General features: G+C 43.1%; 3 protein-coding genes across 3 annotated transcripts in view; 1 reads left to right on the top strand and 2 right to left on the bottom strand.

Annotated features, from left to right (window-relative positions):
• Positions 1 to 6,928, bottom strand: part of TRAPPC9 (trafficking protein particle complex subunit 9) — a 359,903-nt gene extending 352,975 nt beyond the window's left edge. Inside the window, exons 1-2 of the mRNA XM_010225586.2 lie at positions 6,880 to 6,928; positions 5,524 to 6,124 (exon numbers count right to left, since the gene is read on the bottom strand). Of these exons, the coding sequence (XP_010223888.2) occupies positions 5,524 to 6,107 (584 nt within the window). The 5' untranslated portion in view covers positions 6,108 to 6,124; positions 6,880 to 6,928. The remainder of the gene's footprint in view (positions 1 to 5,523; positions 6,125 to 6,879) is intronic.
• A 2,576-nt stretch (positions 6,929 to 9,504) lies between these two features.
• Positions 9,505 to 10,723, top strand: CHRAC1 (chromatin accessibility complex subunit 1). The gene is made up of 3 exons (XM_088534784.1): positions 9,505 to 9,659; positions 9,769 to 9,895; positions 10,475 to 10,723. The coding sequence occupies exons 1-3, from the start codon at positions 9,522 to 9,524 to the stop codon at positions 10,615 to 10,617; spliced, it is 408 nt and encodes a 135-aa protein (XP_088390910.1). The 5' UTR covers positions 9,505 to 9,521; the 3' UTR covers positions 10,618 to 10,723.
• An 8,041-nt stretch (positions 10,724 to 18,764) lies between these two features.
• Positions 18,765 to 24,657, bottom strand: part of AGO2 (argonaute RISC catalytic component 2) — a 44,655-nt gene continuing 38,762 nt past the window's right edge. The window contains exons 14-19 of the mRNA XM_088534905.1: positions 23,766 to 23,856; positions 22,812 to 23,006; positions 21,679 to 21,813; positions 21,086 to 21,187; positions 19,857 to 20,056; positions 18,765 to 19,501 (exon numbers count right to left, since the gene is read on the bottom strand). Of these exons, the coding sequence (XP_088391031.1) occupies positions 19,393 to 19,501; positions 19,857 to 20,056; positions 21,086 to 21,187; positions 21,679 to 21,813; positions 22,812 to 23,006; positions 23,766 to 23,856 (832 nt within the window). The 3' untranslated portion in view covers positions 18,765 to 19,392. The remainder of the gene's footprint in view (positions 19,502 to 19,856; positions 20,057 to 21,085; positions 21,188 to 21,678; positions 21,814 to 22,811; positions 23,007 to 23,765; positions 23,857 to 24,657) is intronic.

The following is a 24,657-nucleotide window of genomic DNA, read 5'->3' as shown; positions in this document are numbered from 1 at the left end:
GAAGTTTCACAGCTTTACCAAAACAATCAGGCCGCAGCAAGAAGCTTAGAGATACCTTCTTTATAATTTAATTTTGATTAAAGCATTGTTTAATTGTTTTGGTTCTCCATTGTTTTATCCTGCCCTATCTGAGGACAGGAAACCCACACAAAGCAATTGCTACTTTTCTAGGATATCACTGCTAAGAGCTGTTTATCTGACTTTTTCCCCAGGAGGGATATTTAAGATGTCTCAAAGACACAACAAAAAGAGGCCCTTTCAGCAAGCATGATGCACTCAAAAACATCTCAGAGAAGGCCATGTCGTATGATTTATTCAAATGCAACAGTCATGTAATTCAGTACTATGTGCTATATACCTCGTAAATTCAGAATATCATCTGAATTCCTCTTCAGAAAGTCCTCTCCTCAACACATGTCAAACACCTGCCTATAAAGCTATGTGAAAATCTTCCTCTCTAAAGTTTCCCAGATATGGTAGTTTTATACCAAAAATATTGTTCTTCAGAGTAATATTCACCAGTATTGCTATCAGTAACCATTACTACTACTTCAAACTTGAGAAAAAGCCCAGTTTTCAGAATGGAATCATAAAGCACTACGGTACCTCATCTCCACTTCTACCTCACTTGCTATATAGGATATATTCTTTACCCCTCCCATCCCCAGCTCTCCTCTTCTGACCTCTCCCCTCTCAAGCTAAAATTGCCTAGAATGGCAACAAGGACATTACTTGGAAAATTCAGAGCAACAGTATTACATAGAAATAGAAATTATATAGATATAAATTATTTTCACTACAAACCAAAGCAACAAGTTTGAAAGGAGTTTCTGAATCCTCAAAATTTGAAAAAGGCTAAATTTAAAAATAAAAACATGCAAAATTAATTCACAAAAGTATTCATGCAAAATGCTTCAAAAAAAAATTTCCATCGAATTCTGCCAATTCCAATTAGCATGCATGACTATAGATTTCACCAATCATAACATTATTCAGACTTAAAAAACACGGCTACAGCATTTGACTGACTTCCAGAACTGTTGAATTTGGAAACCAAACACAGGCAGCAATAGCTTAATGGTTTCGGAGTTTGAACAAGAAAGCAAATTCCAGAGGCCAGCAGACACCTAAGCAAATTATTGTGTCCTACAAAAAAATTCAGCATTGCTATCAAATACAATTGCCAAATGTGCCAAAAGGGGTCAACCACAGTAGTGAGGGTCCAGGCAGCAATAATTTTTGTAGGTAGTGAAAAACAAATATAAAAAGCAATACTAAACTATGCAATGAAGGCAGAGTGGAAAGCCAGGACATGGAAGAAAGCTAACTATTTTTAAACATACACGATCACGGCCTACCTTTTTAGACCCAACAACAAACTCACAGGGCAGTATGAGAGAAGAAGAAAAAAAGAAAGGAACAAAACAAAAATTAGAAAGACAAAGAACACAAAGAAAATTAACAGCCACATACACATACTTAAGTATCACAAAGTTTGACAGATCAGTGAACAAGTCCCACCAACTATACTACTTAGAAAAACAGATTTTTACAAATAGTTTGACTTTCTCATCACTCAATAGTATTAAATAGATGCCCTAGAGTATTAAAAAAATAATCCTAACACACAGACTGACATAAACATTTAAAATGAGCTTATGTAGAAAGATTATAAATACAAGCATGCAGAGGATTTTTTAACTGAAAACAGAAAGGCCACAGAAAACTTAAGCAAATGGTATTTGTCAAGATGGTCAAGAATGGACTGATTTCAAAGGGAAAGTCTTACCCTACATCTTGAATAGGGCCGCACAATATTATACTCAGTAATACAGATGAAGAACATGGAAATTTTCTCTAAAATAGCACATTCTAGCTATAACCCTACTATACTATTTCTGGTAAGCATGTTTCCCTATTTCAACTTTGGAAGACTATGAAAAAAGGTTATATAAATTATAAGATTATAACCATATGTTCCTAGGAGACTATGTAATTCCATTCCCTTTAATCTGAGTCCATTCCCAGTTCCTAATCTGCAAACAACTACCAAGAGCAACCAATAATGAAAAAAACTTTTTCAACTATTCTCAGCAGCCCTGTGACAATATTGTATGCCATCTGCAGACAAAGAACAGAAAGACAAGAAAATTAACTGATTTGCCAAGATCACATGATGGCTGGTTCCTCCAGCAGTTAAACCCAGTTCAGACTCTCAGTCCTACAGCTTTCTGCTATTTCTTCAGCACTTTTTAGGACTCACCAATAGGGATTGCATTATTTTTGCTAGGTAAAGTTGTTATGTAAGTTTTTTACCAGACAGAAAAGTTATTCAACAGATAATCACACAATGTTTTTTTCTATATTACTGTCTCCATATGTATTCTGGTAATATCATCCCATTGGCTCAATGTACAAACAACCTGTCAAAAGACAAAGATCAAGTGCACCTTTCCTCAGAATCTTACGCAAAAAGTAGCTTAAATCATGTTCATAAAACTTACAAACAACACATCCAAAAGACAACAATTAGGTTTCTGCAACCTTCCAGCAAATATGAAGTTTTCATACTAATGTCAGTTTCATAAACAGGGCAAGACAAAATATCAATCCTATTCATCCAGTTCAAATCACAACAATAGGTCTCATTTAGTATGTTACCATAAAACCATTGGAGAAAAGTCTATTTAAGAGATTTTAAAAGTTGAGTAGTTTTAATTAGTCTTTCAGTTGGAAAAAAAAAAAAGATAAATCCCATAAAACTTCTTAACATTTTCTCAGTCAAAATGCCAACCTGGCTTATTGGAGTATTGCTGTAACCCTCAGCTAAATCCATTGAGACCTCTGCTAAAGACTACAAATTTTACTTCAAAAACTTAGAAACTGATGGAAAACAAATGCTTATTTACACTGAGCAGACAACCACAATGACAGCAGCAAAGATGGGTACTGTCCATAAGAAGCACTAGCTTCCATCCTTTTAATTTAGGAAACTGAGGGCAGTTACTGTATCAGTGACTATAAAGTCAGGATACACCACCCAATGAAAGTGAGGAAGAATAAAAACAGGATATAAAAAGACTAAAGGGACAATATTTGCCTTTTCCCCTTTAAAAATTTCTCTCTGTCTAGAAGAGGCTATGTCATTGTTCTATCTCAATAACAACTTCATTCTTTAAACTCATTATTCTCAAAGATTAAAATAACAAAAAAAAGAAAGTTCTTAGATGCTTTCTTATGCATTCCAAGTACTTAGACAACCATTAGTCCCTCACTGCACAGAATCATACAAAGCAACATTTTACCAAGACAGAAACTGGACTCAAGTGTAATAAGGTCTCTTCTCAAACTCCATATTATGACCTAAAGCAATCATTTCCCCTTATTTAGGGAACCAGTCACTACAAAAGAGAATATTCTACAATGAAAAGCTTGTCTTGAAACTCAAGTAATAAAATGAGATATAGTCGTATTTCACATCTAAAGATTTAAGTACAAGTCCTTTTGAAGTTTTAAAATGTTTTAGAAGTTGTTTTCATTTAATAGACTGATCTCAGTTGAATCACATTTCACACTCCTGAATTCCTGCTAAATAGACCATAGAGGAAGAGAGATGCATCAGGGACAACAGATTTTCTTAAAGGTGCCTTTTTTCCAATAGGGAATGTTATCCCCATGCATTTGGGATTACATACATTTCTCCTGTCTGTTACAAAATCCAATTACATACTTAGAACATCTGCTTAGTTTCCTGCCTAATGCAAAATACTAAACTGAATAGCAAGATTTTTTATTCAGCTTGTATATATTATTATATATTGTCCAAGTTTTAAAATAATCAGAAGCTCTAATTCCATAGCATTTAAAAAAAAATGGAAAACAATTTTTTTTTCAGATGAAGAGGAAAGATTAGGATATTCATCATTTTTACTTTGAGGTGTTAAGTTCAGAAAGCACTTCTTAGTTAAACGACGTCCACTGACACAGACTTACTGAAAATCTATTTAGTATTCAAGCCATTCAACAAGGTTGTATGCATATCTAAACTACTGCTTAATTCTTCCTAAACACATGAGGGAGGAAAAGGTCATGCACCCTGTATTTTGCAAAGAGTTGAGGCATGACACTACGTTTGTTTCCAGATTTCAGTGTAATAGCACAAAATTTCTTCTCAGATATATATGGATAAATATGCACCTTGTTATTTGAACTCCTACCACTGCAGAATTTCACAGGAAATATTGGACCACTAATACCCCAGTCAATGCTCATAAATATGTAATTCTACAATACGTAATTTTAACCTTTGGAAGAATGCTACTTAAAAAAAAAAAAAAAAGAAAGCAAAATTAATTCTGATATTAAGGCAAAGAATTTTCAGAAAATGTCACAGCTTTCTTGATTAGAAGCATGGAACTTTTGTGATTACGGTCATCCAAAATTCATCCAAACTGAGTAACTAAAGCCAAGATACTAAAAGGGTCTCCAAAAAAATCTAGCCTACAAAACTTTACTGCCCATGCTGCCCATGGAAAAAAGAACACCATAATAATTGATATTGCTAATGGGACTAACCAGAACACTGAAAGAGCATCTACAGTTGGAAATAACTGTACAGCACCAAAGAGGATCTGCAGCAGGGGGAAGGTGGTGTTGGCCATTTGCTCAGGTTACCAGAGACAAACGTAAAACACTGATTTGAAATACATTATTCCCACACTTATTATGTGGGAATAATGTATTTCCAGGTCTCTCTTCTCCAAGATGATAGGAAGATGTTTGATTTCTTACTTTGGATTTGCCTTTGAACAGTGGAATGAAATAGATTTTGCATCTGCCTGTAGCTAACCCAGAATTACTAATCTCTAATACCAGAACTTGGTTACACTAAAACCTGAACACTGAGCATGCAAACAATTAGGTGGGAATGACATGATATGAATTACAAATAATAATTATAATAACAACTTTAACACAGACAAATCCTCTTCACAAAGATAAAAATTGTGAATGGAATGGTAGCAAAGCAAGATGGCTTAAGGTCACCAAATAATTAAGGAACATAAGAAGGATAGGGCAAGATGATAAACTCGGTCAGCAAAATCATATGACCACTATTTCACGGCATGAAAAATATATTAAGCATTATCAGACAAATACTACACAAAAATATAAAATGAATTCTGTTAATGTTAACTGAATTTATTAGCACTGTATATCCATAAAGTATTTATTTTCAATAAGAAGTCTCATTGCAGTGGAATCTGTCAAATCTTTTCTGCAACTTCATCCTACTATTTGATTAGCCTCATAAATAATTATACAGCTAAACGCAAGACACGAAATACAGTAAGACAATAAATTAAATTCTCTTAAATTACAACAGACACACACAACAAAATAGGTTCACAGTCTTTGCGGTAACAAATTACGGTTTGTCTTTTCTAGTAGGTTTATTCTAGAGGCTAACAATAGCCAAATGTGTTTTTCAAAACCTACCCATTGATAAAAATAGCTGCTTACCTACTATCTGTGTCCAGACCCACAAAGTCCTTCTTTTCAAAAGGAACACAGAGAAGCGGGATCTTGTCTCCGGACTTATCCGTGGCTCTGTCAAGTCGCTTAGACTCCAACACGATGAAGAGGGATTCAATAAAATCTTCTATCCTCTTCTCCACAGTCTCACACTCATCGTAACTGGGGTAAAAGGCCACGTCTGTGCGCGGCTGCTCTGCAATGTCCCCTTGCAGCCCGAAGACAAACAAGCGGGAATCGTACAGCGTCGAGCCATACGTTTCCTTCTGGAGATGGAATTTTTCGAAGGTCTGAGGCCATTCCTTCGCGGAGGAGCACTCCGTAAGAGCTATCAGCCCCACCACTTTGCGGTGCGTCTGAAAATCCCCCCATTCGTTGTTCTCCGGCGGGTAGTGGTGCCTATAGCGGATATACAGCACTCGCTGGGAGTCGCGCACGTTCACGAGACTCACAGCTGAAATTCGCTTGTAGATGCGAAAGAAACTCTCTTCTGGCACGATACCAATGGGCTGCACCACAACCAGGAGCGTCTGGTGGTCCTCAGCACACTGCATGTAGTCAGGGACACTCATTTTCCCTCTGCTGTGGGCTAATAACAGAAAAACACGTATTATTTTTAAGCATTCAGAAGTGCCCATGCCTGCTGATTTGAGGACTTGGATTCTATTCCTGCACACTGTTCATTATTTGCTCCTCTGAACTTCTTCATACTTAACTGCTATATTATCCCTTTTTCGAGTTAAAACACTGCTCTTTGCTACTTGCAGCATTCTACTACATTTTCAATTACACAAAGTTAAAGAGAGCACAAGGAGCTCTTAGTCATGTAGCCGTACTTGGACTCTCCTGTCTGTCTCCCCAATACAGCACCAAAAACAGGGAAAAAAAAAAGGATAAATTAACACCAGCTCTAAATAACCACATTTTTCACAAGGTCAAGTGAAAAAACATGTCCACAAGACTTCTTCAAGTAGAGCTGAAGCCATTATTTAAACAAAACACACATGGGTTTATCTAGGCGACTACTTCTCCGTTTAAATACTTAAAATCCCCTGCAAGCTCTAAAATTTGACTGTACTACTGCAGCTTAAATGCAGATGGTTACAGCCGAACATTTTGTGTCCCCTGACACCTCCTGGACCAACAGACCCGTTGCCAGCGCTCAGCTTAAACACACCCTCTAAAAATGTAAATAACGAGGGGGGAAATAAGTAAATAAACAAAATAAAGGCAGCACAACGACACTGACCTCGGGCCCCCCGTAACGGCCACCCACCCCCCACGTGTGCGCGCGCGGGGCACGAGACCGGGGCGGGGGGAACGCGGGGTGGGGGGGTCACTCACAGCCGGGACAGGAACCGCCCCCGCCTCCTTCCGCGGCCGGACACGCCGGAGGGGCGGGGCGGAACTGACGGCAATGGGCGTGGCCACGCCCCCCGCGGCGCGGCGGCCCGCGCATGCGCAGAGCGGCCGCCGCGCGGCGCCGCCGTTAACGGTCGGCGGCGCGCGCGGGCGGGGCCGCTAACGGTCGATGTCGCGCTGCGCTGCCGTTCTGTATGGCGATGCTGCTGATGGCTCCGGGAAATGTTTAGTTAGCGAGGCACAGGCTCTGCTTGTCCCGCAGAAACGCGATTTCTCGCGTGGGGGAGGGTCAACTGCCAATACCTCTTTGTGTTTTTTTTATTAAAAACTCCTCCGGTGCTCACTTGGGATGACGTGCTGAGGAATCTGCTGTCATCTAGAACCTTGGCAATCAATTTAACTTAAAATCAACTATGAAATTAAAAACCTTACTTCCACAACAGAGTCTGATGACACTAGCTAAAATATTGGCTGGTTATTGTAAGAATACTTTTGGCATAATAAAAAAATAGAGTTAACTATGAATTGAGGCAGCAAAAGGTCAGTTAATTCTTCTTATGATGCTCCCCTTGCAGCTCAATTTTAAGGAGCCCTTGTCATGGTATGGCTGGGGAAAGATTAAAGGATTTGGGAAGCATCATAGGAGCCTAACCTACTTCCAACACACAAATATATATAAATGTAGGCAACTGAATGGTTTTAAACCATCTAGGTTGATAATTGAGTAACCAGAAAACAGATTTTCAGTGACTTACCCATATGCTGTGTTCATGCTTTGCTACACTGACCTAAGCTTCATCTTTTGGTCACTGACACGCACACATTTTTCCCCTAGTCCATCACTTTCCCACTGTCCTTTACAAAATAATGGTTAGTGTCAATACTTTTTTCCTGATTACACATAAGTCAATCTCTGAATGGTCTTAATGCACTTCTTAAATACACGTGGGTTAGTTTAAAAATGTCACTCTGCACCACAGTGGTCTTTTTTTTAACCTTTGTGTAAAGTTTTGTGCATGGTTCCCCTCACCAGAGCAAGGTGGAGCGTTTCCACAAGGTGTCACAAGGGGATAAGGAGCAGCATGGCACCACGGTGGGTTCTGCCTGGCTCCAGGCATGACCCAGCACCAAACAGTGACAAAGAAGTTGGGACTCCAGGGGCAGAGTCTAGTTGGAGGCCTGTAGCCAGCGGTGTCCCCCAGGGGTCAGTCCTCGGTCCAGTCCTGTTCAATTTATTCATCAATGACCTGGATGAAGGCACAGAGTGCTCCCTCAGCAAGTTTGCTGATGACACAAAACTGGGAGGAGTAGCTGATACCCCAGAGGGCTGCGCTGCCATCCAGAGGGACCTGGACACACTGGACAACTGGGCGGTGAAAAACCTCATGCAATTCAACAAGGCCAAGTGCAAGGTCCAGCACCTGGGGAGGAATAACCCCAGACACCAGTACAGGCTGGGGACCGACCTGCTGGAGAGCAGCTCTGCAGAGAAGGACCTGGGCGTCATGGTGGACGACAAGTTGACCATGAGGCAGCAGTGTGCCCTCATGGCCAAGAAGGCCAATGGGATCCTGGGGTGCATTAAGAAGAGCATCTCTAGCAGGTCGAGGGAGGTGATCCTGCCCCTCTACTCAGCCCTGCTGAGGCCACATCTGGAGTATTGTGTCCAGTTCTGGGCTCCACAGTACAAGAGGGATGTGGAGCTGCTGGAGAGAGTCCAGCGCAGGGCTACAAGGATGATCAAGGGCCTGGAACATCTGCCCTATGAGGAGAGGCTGAGGGAGCTGGGCCTGTTCAGCCTGGAGAAGAGAAGGCTGAGAGGGGACCTGAGCAGTGTCTATAAGTACCTCAAGGGAGGCAGTGAGGAGGATGGGGCTGGCCTCTTTTCAGAGGTGGCCACCGACAGAATTAGAGGTAATGGCCACAAACTGAAGCACCCAAAGTTCCACAGGAACTTAAGGAAAAGTTTCTTAACAGTGAGGGTGACAGAGCACTGGAACAGGCTGCCCAGAGAGGTTGTGGAGTCTCCTTCTCTGGAGATCTTCAAAACCCCCTTGGACGCAGTCCTGTGCTCTAGGTGACCCTGCGTGTGCAGGGGGGTTGGACTAGATGATCTCCAGAGGTCCCTTCCAACCTTAAGCATTCTATGATTCTGTGATTCTATGATTATTTCTTGTCTGAGAGACCGGGGTTGCATTTAGAAGCTATAAACCGCAAGAGATGTCTCCAACCACAGAAGTGCCGGGGCTGTCGCATCATCGGCGCCCACACGTGCTGGAGACGCGCTCCGTCCCTGACACGCCACGGGAAATCCCGGTCCCACAGCCGCGCAGAGCCCGCACGAGCTGGGGCGCCGCGGTGAGCCGGGCGAGGTGCACCATGGGACTTGTAGTTCCCCCTCCAGCCGTCCGCAGCCCGACGAAGTGCACCATGGGACTTGCAGTCCGCCCCGCACGTCCCGCTGGCGGGGCGGACTGGCGGCGCGGTGCTTCATGGGACTTGTAGTCCAGGTTCGGCGGCGGCTCTCAGGGCCGCACGGCGGTGAGGACTGCAGCTCCCAGCAGGCCGTGCGGCAGCCGCCCATTTCTCCCCGCGCCGCCGCCTCTCGCGGGGAGGGCGGGAAGATGGCGGCGAGGTTGAGTGGCGGCGGTGACAACCGGCTCGTGTCGCTGCCCCTTTCGCGCATCCGCGTGATCATGAAGAGCTCCCCGGAGGTGTCCAGCATCAACCAGGACGCGCTCTTCCTCACTGCCAAGGCCACGGTACCGGCTGCCCCGCCGCGCCGCCCTGAGGCCTCTCGTGAGGGAACGGCGCCCGCCCCCAGGGCCAGCCCCGTATCGGGCCTCACCCCGCGGCTCTTTTGCTTTCCAGGAGCTCTTCGTGCAGTACCTGGCCACCTACTCCTACAAGCACGGCCGAGGCAAGGAGAAAGGCGCGCTCACCTACAGCGACCTGTCCCACACGGCCGAGGAGTGCGAGACCTTCCAGTTCCTCGCAGGTATCCCCGACGGAGGGGCAGTCCCGAGTGCGCTGGGAGAGTGAAGGGGCGATGCCATAGCATAGCGCGGACACGGCCCTGCTACCCGTTGTTAATCTCCTGGAAAACGTTGTAGCTCAAATTATCACTAGAAACATTTATTTGTTTGTGAGACGGGGTTATTTTCAGAGCCAGCACTGTTCCCCAGAACAGGCTCACCTGAGTACAGGGAAGCAGTTTCCACAGAACATAAATTGGGGAGTTATCCCATTAAATCTGTGCAAGGAAGCTAAGTAATTGAGTTCTACGTTTACATGCTTTTAATGTTTTACATCAAATCCAAAAATGTAGCCAAGACAGTTGTTTGTAATGGCTTTTATAAAATATTTTCTTTGGCTTTAGCTACTTCTACCTTAAGTGGGCAATTCCCTCCTTTTCTTGCAGTTGGTTTATAAGGTAGGGTTCTAGTTACTCTCTAAAATCATAATTTCTAATTGCTTCTTTTGGACTGTGTTTCAGTAGTGATAATGGATAAAACAGTATTAATGAGATGATTTAAGTATTCCAGCTTTTCATACAAGAAGCAATTCTACATTTCAGATATCTTGCCAAAGAAGATCCTAGCTAGCAAATATCTAAAAATGCTCGAAAAAGAGAAGCGAGATGGGGAAGTGGGGGAAGACGAAGATGAGGAGGATGATGATGATGAAGATGAAAGCGTTGGCGAGGATGCCGGATCCTAAGGCTAAGAGAATTCCTTCACCAGGGAATCCATTTTGTGTTGTATAAAGGATGCTATTTTGGTGACTGAGAATCCAGATGCTGGACATATTTTTACACTGAGCCATCTGCTTTTGCTTTAAGAGCTTTAGAAATGGAACCTCATCCTTGGCCGAAGGAGGGAATTCTTCTCTCGGACGCATGACGGGGAAGGAAGTTACTGGAAATCTGATGGCCGAAGTTCCTTGGGTGACTTAAACTTTCTTCTTCAGACAATCGTTACCAAATTAAAAACGTCTCACGGGCAATGCAGCTTTCGGGCCCAAGGCTCTTTCTCCCTCGACTTGGAGTCTTCCCCGCGTTCGGCCTTTTCCTCAGAGTGGAAAAAGAGGGAGACTTTTTATCCCATGACAGTAACTGATCAAACCTTCCCCCCTATTTTCTGCAGCCAGGGCATTAGCAAGGGACCAAGCCCATTTAAAAACAAATCTGTAAAAAAAGCTGCTTTTGTAACGCAGCCTAAGTAGCCGTTTCTGCGCAGAAATGGGCTCGAGGATCAGATCCATCCCAACAGCTAATGGCGGGAAAAAGTGGAAGTCAGGTAATGATGTAAATATGTAATCTAGAATCTTCCTTTTTTTCTCCAGCAAAGTCTCTACTTCTGCAATTTCTCTGTTTTTCTACCCCGATGGATGACAATTTAAGTTTATTGAATGTAGATGGTTGAATGGCAAGCGAACAAGCTACCTTTGAGTGGTAGAGCTCGATTTATTTTTCCATTTTCTTGTGTGCTTGTGTTTTAATACAGAAATGGCACCAGTCCTACATAGAACTTTGTATACAAACTTTTTGAAATAAATGTTTTGTATGAAAATTGACAGTTGTTTTGTCCCGGGTCACAAATGAAGTCAAAAAGGGAATCACAGGAGAAGAGATGGAAGCAGGTTGGATATAAAAGCTTCTCCCCAAACTGCCCTACCCCACGTTCCTCTTGGGACCGCTGCAGCAATGGGCGAGTGAAATTTCCAAGCTGGAGGCAGTGGGATGCCTGGGAAGGGTGGGCTTGTTCTCTAACTGTTGTAAGTACAGGGAGAGCTGGGCCTGGCGGGAGTCGTGTCTGATGGCTGGAGCCCCTAAAGGAAACACATTGCACAGGGGAGCAGAGGTGCGTGGACAGGGGAGATTTTACCTGTCGGACTCCAAGTACCTGTTATGTTCCCGTCTTCCCACGGCCGCTGAAGGTCACGGGTGGACGCTAGAGCACGTGGAGTCCAGCTCTTGCTGCAGGACATGGGCTGACCTCTTCTGAGGGGTTTATCATGTCTGCACTGACAATCTGGGAGCTCCTCCTCACCCAGGCTGCCCAAGGAGACTGTGAACTCCCATCTGCCCAGATCTGCAAAACACCAGAGGAACATTGGCTTCCAGCCCGGTAAAAACTCACCCTGGTGCACCCCTGTGGCACAGTGAGCACCCTCTGCCGCGCAGCAAGGCCTCCAACTCAACCACTCCTCAGTGCAGGCAGGAGGCTCCACGGTGGCTTCCCAAGTGTCCAAATTGGGAACCAGCTCCAGATTTTGCATCCCCCCAGCCTTATTGCCATTAAAACAATAAATTTTGCAGTAATCCTGCATTCCAAAATGAGAGAGGCAGCCGAGCCCCTCTTCTAACTCACATGATTGAAGAAAAAAGCAGTTCCCTCCTCCCCACGCCCCCAAAAGCGCCCCAATCCCCCCCAAAGGCACCACATCAAAGCTCATAAAGATGAGGAACTTTTTTATTGACATACTATGAGGCAAAACGAAATGGACACCATACAAAACTTTATAAAATATCATTCACATCATTATTTTGTCAGGAATTACAGCATTCTGAGCCTGTTACAAGTCTTATGTTTTGAGGTGAAAAACACTATGCTAAATCTTTAGTATTAGTTGTATATATATACAGTAAGAAACCAAAACAGAAACTGTTAGGTTTTTTTTTTTTTCATGAGTTTATTGCAAAAGTAGTGCAAACTATTTTACCTTGCAAGCTGTAAAACGAACTCAGAAAAGGACCCACCTAAGCTTAAAAACGTGACAAGAAATGCACAGTTTCACAGCCTTCAAAGCTTCCTTCAACAGTTCTCAAAGAAATTTCCCCATCTCTGCACATTTTTCTGTTAGATTTTCACCGACTCGGAATGGTAGAAGGAAAAAGGCCCGAATGAAACGCTAGGCATGGGCCATAGCTAAGAAAGAAAAGAGTTGAGAAAGCCGAAAGAATGAGGAAAATAAGAGGTGCTAAGAAAAATGAGCAACATAGTCTGTTTTGAAGTAGAGCATCCTTATCCTGGAGGTCCCTACACCAAGCGGGGCCCCCCCTGCTCCCACCACCATCCGGGGCCGGATCCCACTTTCCAGAGCACTACAGAAACCGACACCCCAAACACTACCGGGGTCCCCAGCGCAAAACAGGGACCTAGGAAAATCCATTAAAAAAAAAAAAAAAAAAAAAAAAAGGCAAACAAATGCTACACGGAAAATGATAAAGGAACAAAATGCAGCATATTCAGGCTTTTTTTTTTTCTTTTTCTCCTTGAGGTACCTGTATAAATATTACTACCTTCTGCCCCAAATTCGGTACAAAACTAAAATCCTCGTCGTGAGCCAATTGCCGGGCATCCATCGTCACGGAGAAAGTGCAACCATGCTGATCATTTCTATGCAGCATCTTAAAAGCAGGATTAGGCTTTAGAAAATAGAGCTTAAGTAAAGACCTGATGGAGCAGATTTATAAAAAGATTTAACAGAGGCATTTTATTATTTTTTTTTTCCTTTTTTATTTTTTTTTTTTTTAATTTTTCTGTTTGAGTCTCTGCAGCAGAAAGCTTTAGGAACCAGCGTGGAAGTTCTGCCCCTAGGGAATGTCAGCACTTTTATTATTCCACATAGAGTTTTTCCTTTCATATTTAAACTAAATAAGATTTATAGAACAAATTTCCCCCCTCTCCCCTTTCTGTATTTGCTACTGGTAAAAAGGTTTTTTTTTTTTTTTCTCCTTCAATTAAAAAATGATAGCATATCACAGCTTAATATTTCTCCCAAAGGAATCATATTTGAGTTTTTTTTTTTTTTAAAAAAAAAAAAAAGATTTAGAGCGTAGAAAAAACACATACAGAATTGTAAACTGTTAAATATAAAACGGTGTGGAAAACGCAATGACGTTTTTCTTCCCTCCCCCTTATACACGTATCCCTTCATTGTCTATGTGTGGCCATACATACACACAGACACCATCTGGCATCGTGGGTGTGTATGTAGATGTGTATGTAGATATACCCAGAAGGACAGATCACACCGAAATGCACATACGCAGGGTTGGGGTTTTATCCTCTACAGTTCTCCTGACCAGGGAGCTCTTTGCCTGGCTCTGCTGGGACACTCCGCGTTTCCTCATCCAACACACCGAAAAACAGTTCAACAGTTGCTGAAACTACAGATTCCTGCTTCAAAAACAACCCCAAGGCCCCCAAAACAAACCCCAAACCCGGTCCGCCGCTACCCCCCCGAGCACCCGCCCCCCGGTAGCACCCGACTGTCAAGTGAGGTAGATGGGGCCGAGAAGCCGCCTGCGGCGACAGCGGCCTCCGGAATTTTTGCATCCGTTGAGGAAAGACTCCGAGCGGCTTCTCGGCGCGTTAAGGCTCCAAGCTGCATCGCCGCGGCTCGGCTTTCTCTTGTTTTATTTTCTTCTTTTTCCCCCCTCCAAGAAAAGAGTAAACTTCAAAAAAAAAAAAAATTGCATTTTGGTTCGCAGGCGGCACGACACTTCTCCACTCGTTTTTGGTTCTTTTCCCTCTAGTTACAAAAATAACAACAGAAGAGTGTGGAAACGCACAGGTTCGGAGCTCAGCTACACCTGCGGCGCCCCAAAAGAAAGTAGGGAATGAAATAGCAAAAAAAAAGGGATTTCGGCAATACATTCTGGTTCCTGCGCCCAATCCGGGGCTTCGCTCAGGAACTGTCCCCATTTTGGCCACCTTTCCCTATCGGACCAACTAACACAATCCCACTGAAGGCAGGAAAACTGCCCATTACCCCAATCAGTTTCTGCCTTTGCAGCTTCCTGGAGGGAGCCCCATTCCCTTTTCTGCAGCAGGCGTGTGCCTATACGGACATATGTTGGTATAGGAAACACATATACACGTACAATGCATATATACACACACAAATATGTATCAGATTTGCTAAATTGCATCAACACGTGACCCAAAACGAGCGGCAGCGTTCGAGGAGAGCGCACGCAGCTTTGCCACACCGGCATCTTCATTGCACCCAATGCATGGTTTCTTTTCTCCAGAATATATCAAACTTCCTCCCTATGTATTTATTTTTTTCTGAGCGAATGCCCTCATTTAAAATATGTAAAAAATATATATTTCTCCCCCCCAAAAAGGTCTACAGTAAATTATTCCCTACGTATTATCTTCTGCAAATGCCTAAAATACCTACCCCATCCCCCTACCATGTAACCAAAACCCACTATTTCTATTGCCCCAAACTAGGTGATTAAAAAAAAACAGAAGAAAAAAATATCTACTATCTATTTTTGGCGACAGTTTAGCCACGATTCCTGCTAGCCCTTAGGCCAGTAGGAATTTCATTTGCTCTTAAGGAGGAGAAAGAGCGGAGCAAGCGGAAGCTGCCCGGCACAACGGCGCATCCGAAAGGCAGGGGCAAAAAATCAGAATGAAGATGGAAAATAAAGAAGAAAAAAAGGGTGCTGCCTTTAATGTAGCTTTGCAATGTAAATATTTGGCTCTTCAACAACGTTTCCTAAGCTCGTGTCTCAGTGCTGTAGAACAGGGCAGCACCCCTAGAACACGACCAGGACGGGCGCCGCGGCGCTCCGGGGTTCGCGATCCGTAGCGCTGTGCCCAGGACTGCCCAAGAGCTACAGCACATGCCAAAAAACAGCCTTACAGTAAAAAGGGAGTTCAAAAATCATCAGTGCAATTACCTTTTGCTTGAAGCGTTCCTTACCAGAGCCAGCAGGAGCGCGATAGCGAACGGAATATAACAGTAAAACAAGTGTTGTTGGGTGGTAGAGGTTGGGAAAGCCACCCTGGCAGGAGACACGCACCAAAGGTGTGACTGTAGGAGAGGGACACTTGAAAAATAGAAAAAAAATGACATTTTAATATGCTGGTATTGAGTGTGAAGAACACAGAGTGAGAACTTTCTTTACATTCCTTTTTTAAGCCACCTGAGCACATGGGAGCCTGAACCGCCACCTCCAAAATCCTCGTGAGAAAAATGTAGCTTCAGTCTTAGAGACTGACTCTATCTTAACAGGATTCGGCTAAAATTCGACAGCAGCCGTAAGAGCTACTGACAGAATCAGAATTAAAGCTAAATCTTAGCAACATTTTGGCTTCAACAACCAGGGAAGGTAACCTGGAAAAAGATGAGGGGGACACATATATATTTATATATACACGCGCACATAAATATATAAAGGATTTTTTTGCTTCAAACATAACTAGCTGTGAATCTTCCCCTGCCGAAGAGACAGCAGCTTCCTAATATCCTGGACAGGTGACAAAGTGATGGGAAAATGGGTCACGCAGCAAGCCCGGGGAGGAAGCCAGCGGCTGTGGGGAAGCTTCTGCAACACGGCAGGTCCCCGATTCCCCCGTGGATAATTGAGCATCCAGTTACTGCAGCTGAAAGACTGACCCAACCCAGCCAGAACGAGCACAGACAAGCGACCCTCCGGCAGCACAGAGGTGAAAACGGGAAGGGAAGATGCTCAGACTGCTCTTAAGTGCTGGACCCGACCGCAGACAAATTCCCCTGCGGTTCCGCACGCGCCGGCCGGCGGGAAAACGCGTCTGCTTATTGCTGACCTGAGCCGCGCGCCGAGTTAGTGGTTTCAGCTAGTGGGTCCACAGCAGGAGCTGGGGACACCCTGAGCTCTTGCATCCTTTTTATCTTTGATCCCTTCCCCGTTCTCGAGCGGCTGCTTAGCTGTTTACCTGAGATATTGCTCTTTTTGCCAGAGGTGACAAAAGTAAGGACAAGGGAGCTGTTCTGGGATCAGATTGGGGTTGCTTGCATTAAAGACCTTCCCAGAGCCATAGTCCTTTTCCATGCACAAACTTCCTGGAAAGTTTTTTTTTGAAGAAAAAAAAATGCTGTCAGTCATTCACTGCTTCACCATTTGCTGGGGGGCGAGCAAATAAAGCCTTTGGCATGGCTCCCTCTTTGATTTAAAAGCTGCAAAAGGTCAAAACGTCCCTCATCTGAAATGCTGATAACCATCCCAAGGTCTTCATGCTCTGGGAAAGGAAGCTGGGAAAGGAAGCTGCACCAGGGATGAATTTTCTGTTCCTCCCAATAGGAGATGGAGACAACAGCTATGCAAAGGCGATGGGGCTGCTTAATGCTCCTGCTCTCACAGAAAGGGCTGCAACTGCTATTCCAGCCCAGAAAACCCATCCAGATTAGGTGTAGTGCAGTCCCACCGCCTGCTTTGCAGGGAAGACTTGGGATCTGCCCTCCGCGGCCACCTGCACAGAGTCGTTCATCCCAGGCTGCCTCGCAGCAGGAGGAGGATCGTCACATCCAAGAGGTCCCTGCCTAACGAAGAGCCAAGTAAATAAACTGAGCTTCCAAACAGCTGCTTGGCTTCCTCCTTGCTAAGGATAGTCCGCAAAAAAATAGTTCATCTGTAAAACTTTGCCAAATTAACATCTTCACTGAATCCTGAAACCTCCTGAGCTAAATGCACAGAAAAGCTCAACTTACTCACTGGGAAAAGGGTGGGTAGGAAACAGAAAGACGGAAACACGACCCAGATTTTGCTTTCTGTTACCCCAACATAACATTAAGTCTGAATTTACTTAACATAAACTTACTACTTAATGTAACTTTACTACGACCAAGGAGCTCTGCCCCAGGAAGCCTAAACAACAGCAAGAATAACACGACTACTCTAACAGCGACAGATTTTGCATCATTATTTCAGCGAAACGGCGACCAAGACGCTGCTACGAGGTGAGGAGCTGAACTCGCCCCGAGTTCCGTACCGAGAGCTTTGAGGCAGCAAAAATGGGCGTTTTGTAGCTTATTCGAGAGCCACCCGTTCTCCTCCACCCACCACATGGCACAGGCCCCGCTTCAAGCTGTTCACCCAGCTCCGTGGCTAGAGGTAAACATGCCCCAAAGCGGCGCCTGGGAGAGAAAGCAGAACGAACCCGGGGCCAGGACAGGGTTTTAAGAGCACCCATGTGGGGTCTCCTATGGGAGACGGCAGAGCTGAGCGGGCGCCAGGGCTCCGCACTCCCAGCTGGCTCGCGGCAGCGCGGTTAGTGCAAAGGTTTCCCAAGGGATCCACAGCCTCCCCACGGCTCCCAACTGCCCCTTCTCCGACAAGGAGGGCAGAGCTCTCGCGGTTCCTCCTCGCCTGATGCGCAACCGAAGAGCCTCACGCCTCCTGCACGCAGTGACCTTCCCTTTCCCACTCATCTTTTACTGCACAGAGTCTCCAAATTTGCTCAGAGTTACAAACCTCCTCGGCTTGAGCACCTCTGCCTCCCCAGCAGCAACAGAGAAAGAAGATGCCAACAGTTCTGGGCTCGAGTTGGCCCCGGAAGGGCACAGGCCGAACTCACCGCGACGCTGCAAAGCCCTCTCTGCGCCTGCCGAGTCCCCGGCGCCGTCTCCGCACGCGGCGCCGGCCACACGTCTCCGCGCTGGAAGAGCCACGTCCCCGCGAGCAGGTTTGAGTTTCCAAATCCAAAGCATTCTTGATATGTTAACAGAAGTATAGTGAGCACTCCTTAGTAAATAAAAAATAAATAATAGCATCTAGTCTATCACATTAATACTGTGAAACATATATAAAATTTACATTAATCCCAACATAACAGTGAAAAAGGATTGTACTGTATTCATCACCACAGACCCGTATTCTTTAGAGACTTTGGAAAGTTAAGTGTCACAGTCCTGTATGACAAATTCTAAAATTAGCTGTCAGTATGATTTCAAAACAAACAAACAAAAAAACTCTTATTTTTTGTTTAAATGGCACCTTTTCTTTTGCCAATCTAACTGGAACTATTAAAAGTTTAGGTACAAGTTCTTTTTTTCTTAAAATTTCATATTTAGACTATGAAAAACATTTTTAAATGCAGCACAATAAAAAACATTCAAGAACAAGCGTCAGAAAATACATTTACCCTCAGACACACAGAGAATAATCTTTTTAAGACAGTTGAAAAATCAGAATTTTGTCACTTTTTCCTTTTGAAAATAAAGTTTTGTAAATGCATCTAGAATAATCAAGGCATAAATAGTCAAAAAAATGCTCTGCTTTCCTTTGTATTAAAAGCTAGTTCACAGCATTGTCAGCCCCTCAACTTTAGTGTGAATTAGATCTTTCCAAATTATTAAAAGCGATTCAGATGAATAGCCAGCTGAACAAAGAGCTCTGCGGGGGGGTTCTCCCTAAGCCCTGAGATCACAGCTCTTGACTTGATTATAAAACATGGGTCTGTTTAGTAACAAGCAGCTCAAGAGATTTTTGGCAAGCCACATTTCCAACAATTGTGGGGTTTTGTAGAAGACTGCAGTTGGTAACCAAGTCTGAAACTCCTGGACGGAAGGCTTTCTTGCAAATGGGAAAAGGAATGAGGATGCATCCCTCCTTGTTGGCTGTCACTGTAGCTTGGGCATCTGTTGGTCTAAGTGCAGCTGGTCTCATGTGAACCCAACTGTGTCGTGCGCGGAGTCGCTGAACACTAAAACATGTCAAGCGAAGTACATAGTGCGCAACGTGTCCTGGTGAACTTGAACTGCTTTAGCAAGTGCTTGGTGATCTCTGCCGTTGCTCTGCCCAGAAGTGTGGCTTCCTTCAGCGCTGGGAAGAGAAGGGAGGGAAAGCAAGAAGAAAATGGGGGGTGGTGGTGTGAAGAGGGGAGAGAAGCCCCGTTTAATCTGCCTCTCCTTTAATACATTATTTTCACATCAAACGCTTCTGAAGGCTCTAAAGTGAATGCTATTAAAAGCACCACTCAAGTTCTGGAATAGCAGAAAGAACAGCAGGATACGGAAGCATCTTCTGCTGTTTCATAGTGTAGTTCAGTGGAAAGACCAAATTTACCAAATTTACCCTCAGGCTGCTACCTGAGGGTACCACTGATCCTCGAGCTAGCGACTCCGCATCCTTCCCACCGCCTTCAAACCACGCAAAAGCTCAGAATGCCCCAACTCACCTATCGTGTTCCTTGTCCACCAGATGGTACCGGGCTCTGAAGGCCACCAGGTGGGCGTAGTAGGCGGGCGCGGGGATGGAGACGGAGCGCGTGCAGCGCACGTACGTGTGGCACAGCTGGTAGGTGAGGATCTGCAGCTCGTCCGAGGAGAAGCGGTTGTCGTCCCAGAGCACGTGGTAATGAGAAGGTCTGCTTGTTCCCTGCAGGCAGGGACCACCGAGGACATGAGCACCCCAAAAACATCTCCTCCGATTCCCACCCTGCCAGGTGAACTGCAGTGTAACTGGCTACTTCCTCAAAATTATGTAAAATTACATAATGCAGCATTTTTTGTTCCTTTAAAAAGGCACCAAGCTCCCTCACTGCTCCCCACATAACTAATCCCTTTGCATTTTTGAACAAGGGCTGCATTTGCTCAAGTTTGATCTGTTCCTCAAACACTCTTTCTGAAGTGTATTTTGATCCTGTGAAGCATTGATCTGACAGGTAGGTCTAGGAAAACCATTAATAGCTAACTGCAATTTAATCAGTGCCTATGTTGAAGACTCTTTTATAGAAGAGCATTACATTTTGACATCTAGTCCTCTTGCTGCTGTTTAATTGTTGCTGTTTCTGATTGCAGAGAAGAGATCACAGGAAAACACAAAACTACAATGGTGATACCCAAAAGTGCTAGTCGTGTCCTAGCAATTGGATACACATTTCAAGTGAATCTAATGCAAGAGGCACTTTGTCTCTTATAACTTTTAGCTACAGAAATGAGGTGATTTCCAGAAAGCAAAAGGGCAAGGAATGAAATTAAGGTGATATACATATATATATATATACACACATATATACACACACACACACACATATATATATATATGTATGTATATGGTATTAAGGTGCTTATCTATATATGTGTGTTATCAATCTTAGACTCCTTTTTCAGTCCATGGAGAGAGCAAGGATATTTTAGGGAATGCTCCATTAATCCAGAAGCAGCTTTGTGGAACAGCCAGCCAACCTTGCTGCTATTTAGAGAGCAGCCAGCCAGGAGTGAAGCTCAGCAAACTAAATGCACAGGCTGAGCTTCGTATCACTTGAGTTGTTCCTTCTTTTGGGTTTTAAGAATCACAGAAGAGCATCATGGATGAGCCAGGAATACTCAGAAGTTGCATCCTTGGTCATCTGTGTAAGTGCCCAGTGTTATCATTCAAAGACTGCACCCACCCAGGACGCCCTACCTGAATCCCTGCGTGGCTGCATAGGTAGAAGTCAAATTCTGATGGATGGGTGATTTTTGTGTCCACTGTGGTGCCAGCTGGAATGTTTCCACTTTTTCCAACCTGCGAGAACAAAAAGTGCCCATTTAGTAAGACACAGATAAGCTCTTCTCTTTAGTTGGGCAGTAAAAAGAGAAACAAAACCCAGATTGTAAGATAACTGTAGCACAGATTTGAGGATTTAATTATCTTAAGATAATTAAAAAGCAAAAAGTGAAAAAGGGACCAGTGAAAATGAATCTCAACCATTGAGGAACTTGAGCCAGTCCAAAAACTGAAAGGGCACCTGAAGAACTTGATAAATTGTCCCCAGAAAAAAAAAAAAAAAAAAAGGATTTACAGACACGTTGAAAGCACATTCTGCTGTGTTTTCATAAAAGCCTCGGGCCTTTTTTTTAAATAAAAACAGAAAATGAAGGTTTGCCTGTTCAGGCAGAAAGATCCCACCACTTCACTTGTAGCACTTCCTCCAACCAGCCCCTTACTATTTGGTTAAGCAATGATTTTTAAATGCAGGGTGAGGGCAGCTCAGCTAGTCACAGATTACAACCTACCCGTTCGTTTTTATCTGTGCAGAAGAGCCTGGTGTGATGCCTCTTCTGCACAACTATAAACGTAATCCCAGGCTGGTAATCCTTCTCCAGCTTAATACAGGCTTCCCTAATGGCCAGCAACTCGTGGTGGAGAACCTGAATCATAAAAATAAGAGTGTGACAGATATGAAAGACAGTTTTCTATTAATTACTCTCATTTATAACATCCTTTCTTGCTTTGTCACTCAGAATGATGAAGTGTATGCGGGTTCAAATCTTCATTTCTTCACTTGATGAGAACAATTTAGAGCACCAGTTTTAGAGCAACAGTTTAAAAGCAGCCAGAATCAGCTTCCATATTTGTACAACTCTAAGCATGAGGCTTGGACCAAGTTGAATGTCAAAATCTTTTTAACTGCCAGCTACAAATGAACATTTAATTTCATTGTTGAATACACAACAGCCTAATTATTTTTCAGACTAGTTCAAGGAGTAAAATCCAGAACTGCTGAAGTGGATGCTGTTTCCTAGTTTTGTGAACTCGTGTGGTGACTACGAGAACCAATAAAAAATGAAAAAAAAAGTCTTATAAAATTCAAAATTGTTGCTTTTTGTTTATCATAATTACCTTAGCTATGAATGAAATATACAGTGGAAAACAGCAATAAATGGAAAAATCAGTATTAGGGAGAGAAAAAGCCCTGAAGTTCATACAGAAGCAAAATAAATACAAGAAGATACCTGTTAAAGTTTACAGGGAATAAATGAATAGTGACAAGGGAAAAATATGGGATTTATAAATTCTAGGGAAGAAATAAGAATACTAGCTCACATTTAGAACACGAATGGTACAGAAAAGCTATGAGAACGAATCTGACTAAATATCTTGAATAAGTCACATACATTCAATGCCTCACAGCATTAAAATTGTACTTGACCATTTATTTGTGCAAAGGGAAGTATTTTAAGGAGAAAAGATACGAAAAGCTCCTGAAAAATATGCAAAGACTTTTTCTGCTCCTCATGGGTAGCGTCCAACATATCTGTTGGACCCATACCCCTCTTTTCACTGCTCCACTGCACAGGACCACGTAGAACAGAAAGTCTGGCACAAAGCTACATATTCAAAAGCTTCAGAAAAAAAAAAGAGTAACCTGTTGGAACTGCCCCTCGGAAACACCATCTCGGTAGAAAATAATGCGAGTTGGTTTAAATCTGGTTGATTTGTAGAACTGAATAAGCAGCTCCCTGACCATGGCAGCCAAATCCTGGATGATTTCTTGGCGGTGCTGCTGGACCCGGACAGTGGCACAGTAACGATTCGGATGAGCATCCATGCTCCCTACAACCTGTTCACAAAATAAATAAGAACACCACCAAGCTTAAATCCAAGCCAAAGCAAACCACCAAGCCAAACTTGAAAGCATTTGAATAAAAGTTATGAAAATGACTATTTTTAACAGTATCTTACAATCTTTAGGTTTGACCAAAGACACAGTCAAAATCATAATTAAGCTTGGGAAATGCTTTGAGCGTTCTCTGTCTGTGGTAACACACTAAGTACAGCTCTACCTGACTTTCTCTGGACACATTTGTATTTATTTTTTTAAATAAACAAATGTTCGTAGTTCAAAAGATGTGTTTAATGTAACACAATAAGTCAAAGGCCTTTTCATCTACGCCAGGAGTGAATATTTGAGAGATCAGTGCACAATTTGCTTTGCCTGGAAGAGAGAATCAACAGAAAAAACACAACAGGACCAGCATAATTCACTAACAGTAAGGGACAATTTAAAAAATATTTTTAACTGCTGCAAGGCAGTTTTAAAGACACTCTGACTTCTTAGAGATCACCAGTAGGAGAAGCTCCTCCGTGTATTAGCATCTCAGGCACTTTACAAGTGAATACATAGATTTAAGTAGTTACTTCAGAGCAAGATCCCCAAAGTTTCATTAGATTCTGCAGAAAAATAATACACAGTGCTGTAATTAGGCAATAATAAGAAGAGAAATTCTAAGTATTTGAGAGCAAGCAACAAACTGAAAGAAATGCATCAAATCAGAGCAGCTGGGGAGAGCAGAGTTAAAGATTATTGCAGTTTACTCACTGCAGCAATAGAAGGCTTCTTTCCATCCCCAGCTGGCGGATGAGTTACATCTGCACCAAGGAATATAACAGGCTGCTGAAATACTGATGGTCTGAAAAAGAAAAAGTGGCTTTGTCAAAGCAGCAAGGCAGCTTGTGTTAGAGCATATTATAACTCAAATAAATAGCACTTCACACTCCTGCAGGAGGGACAAGAATTAGCCAACAACTTGCACTTGCCCAGAAGGGGTCATTTGTCCTGAGGCAAGACACAAAACTCCTGATCAGGGTTTTCATGCTAGATACTAAGTACTTGCATATATTTTTCAAGTGCGGCTAATTGCAAACTGGTAACTTTTCTATTCAAAAAAAAAAAAAAAAAAGAGGTTGAAAAAATATTTTTAAGTTCAAGCCAAAAAATTGCCTCCTCCATGCCCTGAACTGCAAAAGAGATTAAATCTGTTCTCTTAGGATCAAAAGAAATCTTCAAAATTAAAGATTTGTGTATATACGTATTTTTGCATACAAAAAGGAAAAACAGCCTCCGTAAGGACGTATGAAAAATCTGGATGTTACATATACTATTTATAAAAATAGATTTTTAAGAAATAAATTTCTAAGTTTTAAAAAATCATGAGGTTACTTTACGGCACCAAAAGTAGAACACCAGAACACTGCACCACTAATTTTAACCCCCGAAACCCTTTGCCAGTCTCCTGGGTGTTATATGTACTTGTGCTGTCTTTTCCTTTCTCCTTTCATTTAACTCCATTTTCATGAATGGATAATTTGTTGGTATAAAAAGCAGAACCCAATTTTTTGGCCAAGTTACTGTTGTTACCACAGAGCAGAAAACTGCTATTTATGAAAGTGACACAAAACTGTTGATACGGTGTGGGCCTATTTTTGTTTCC

Source organism: Tinamus guttatus, unplaced genomic scaffold (assembly GCF_059628265.1).
Source record: "Tinamus guttatus ecotype Peru unplaced genomic scaffold, ASM5962826v1 Tinamus_guttatus_pri_ptg000038l, whole genome shotgun sequence".
Taxonomy (NCBI): Eukaryota; Metazoa; Chordata; class Aves; order Tinamiformes; family Tinamidae; genus Tinamus; species Tinamus guttatus.
The sequence above is the reverse complement of the archived record's forward strand: the minus strand, read 5'-3'. Positions and strand labels throughout refer to the sequence as shown.

What these genes read in the sequence shown, in the direction of transcription:
- CHRAC1 (XM_088534784.1), top strand. Translation starts at nt 9,522, where the DNA reads ATGGCGGCGAGGTTGAGTGGCGGCGGTGACAACCGGCTCGTGTCGCTG. An exon ending in TCCTCACTGCCAAGGCCACG is followed by an intron (nt 9,660 to 9,768) that starts GTACCGGCTGCC and finishes TTTGCTTTCCAG; the next exon opens with GAGCTCTTCGTGCAGTACCT. An exon ending in GACCTTCCAGTTCCTCGCAG is followed by an intron (nt 9,896 to 10,474) that starts GTATCCCCGACG and finishes TCTACATTTCAG; the next exon opens with ATATCTTGCCAAAGAAGATC.